This window comes from Myzus persicae, unplaced genomic scaffold, assembly GCF_001856785.1.
Source record: "Myzus persicae strain clone G006 unplaced genomic scaffold, MPER_G0061.0, whole genome shotgun sequence".
Taxonomy (NCBI): Eukaryota; Metazoa; Arthropoda; class Insecta; order Hemiptera; family Aphididae; genus Myzus; species Myzus persicae.
Window position 1 is genome coordinate 1,952 of NW_019101379.1, and position 1,354 is coordinate 3,305.

Sequence of the window (1,354 nt, forward strand, 5' to 3'; positions counted from 1 at the left end):
AAAATATTTAATCGTAAAAATCAATAAGATAATTTGTCGGAAAAATAAAAAATAAAACACAACTTGATTGATCAACGGTTCATTAAAAACTAACTAAATATTTTAAATTAATTATGTATTATTTAACATCATGTCTGGCAATTAATAATGTAACTGGTTAAACATTTAAATTTTTGTTTTGAAATTATAGGGAGATTGGATGCACTGTAAGGGGAATTTGTTCCCTTGATTTTTTTTCATCTCCCTGTAAAAATGGAGCCAAACTCCCCAAACACATACTACTATCATCGGCACTTAAGGCCACTAATCTGATTTTTCTGACGACGTCATCTTATTTAATGCCTTTCAAATTACCAAAATTCAACTGAGTGGGTGATGCCATGTCAACAGCGTCCGACCTGAAGGAAAACGCTTTTGTCTTTTTTAGCGCTTCTTTGTGTAAGTCTCGCTGAATCCCTTTTACGTGGTTCGTGAGACCATTGTCTTCTGAACAACCATTTAGCCTCACATGCGATGCCAGCAACTTTGCAATTGGCTGCATACTATCTCAAGGACCAATTGGGAATGATCCACCAATAGCTTATGCATCATGTACTCTTAACAAAGCAGAGCAAAATTATAATACAACAGAGAAAGAACTTTGTGCCATAGAATGGGGAGTTAAACAATACCGACCGTACTTATATGGGCAGAGATTCAACATTATTACAGATCATCGAGCGTTAAGCTGGCTTTTCAACGTAAAGGACCCCGGGTCCCGACTAATCTGATGGAGGTTGAAATTGGAGGAATACGAGTATGAAATCCATTATAAGCCAGGTGCTAACAACACCAACGCGGACGCATTAAGTCGAATCAGAACTGTCACGACTAGATCCAAAACTAAGTTCGGAAAAAGCAGGATCACAACACCTGAAAAGTTTAAAATAGATAGGTTTTAATTTTTAAAATTACAAAAATTAACCATGTCTGTACTGACAAGTAACACTTTTTCAAACATATAAATAAAGTATATAAATGCATTTATTTATTTATCAAGTAAAATTAAATTATTATCAAACCTCAATATGAAATTCTAGTCTACAACACTCGTCTGGTCTCACCAGCATACTACATAGTAAATTTGGCTTCAAAAGTTATTGCAGTTGAATTAGTAATTACTAGGGCTCGGATTTATATAGTTTATTAATTTCGGCCAGTGATAAATTTGTATCACAAGATTTTTGATAAAACGAGCTATATTGGGGAAATTACATATTTTTACAGATTTTGTCATAAATACATGTTTTTACACATTATTATTATTATTATATTATTCAATTTTTTTCACATATTTGAACAATTAAGGTCCATT

General features: G+C 32.9%; 1 protein-coding gene across 1 annotated transcript in view; it reads right to left on the reverse strand.

Moving 5' to 3' along the window:
- LOC111028900 (E3 ubiquitin-protein ligase XIAP-like) overlaps window positions 1–541 on the reverse strand; it is a 1,439-nt gene extending 898 nt beyond the window's left edge. Inside the window, exon 1 of the mRNA XM_022307686.1 lies at window positions 355–541. Coding sequence (XP_022163378.1) covers window positions 355–541 — 187 coding nt within the window. The remainder of the gene's footprint in view (window positions 1–354) is intronic.
- Window positions 542–1,354: the final 813 nt, after the last annotated feature.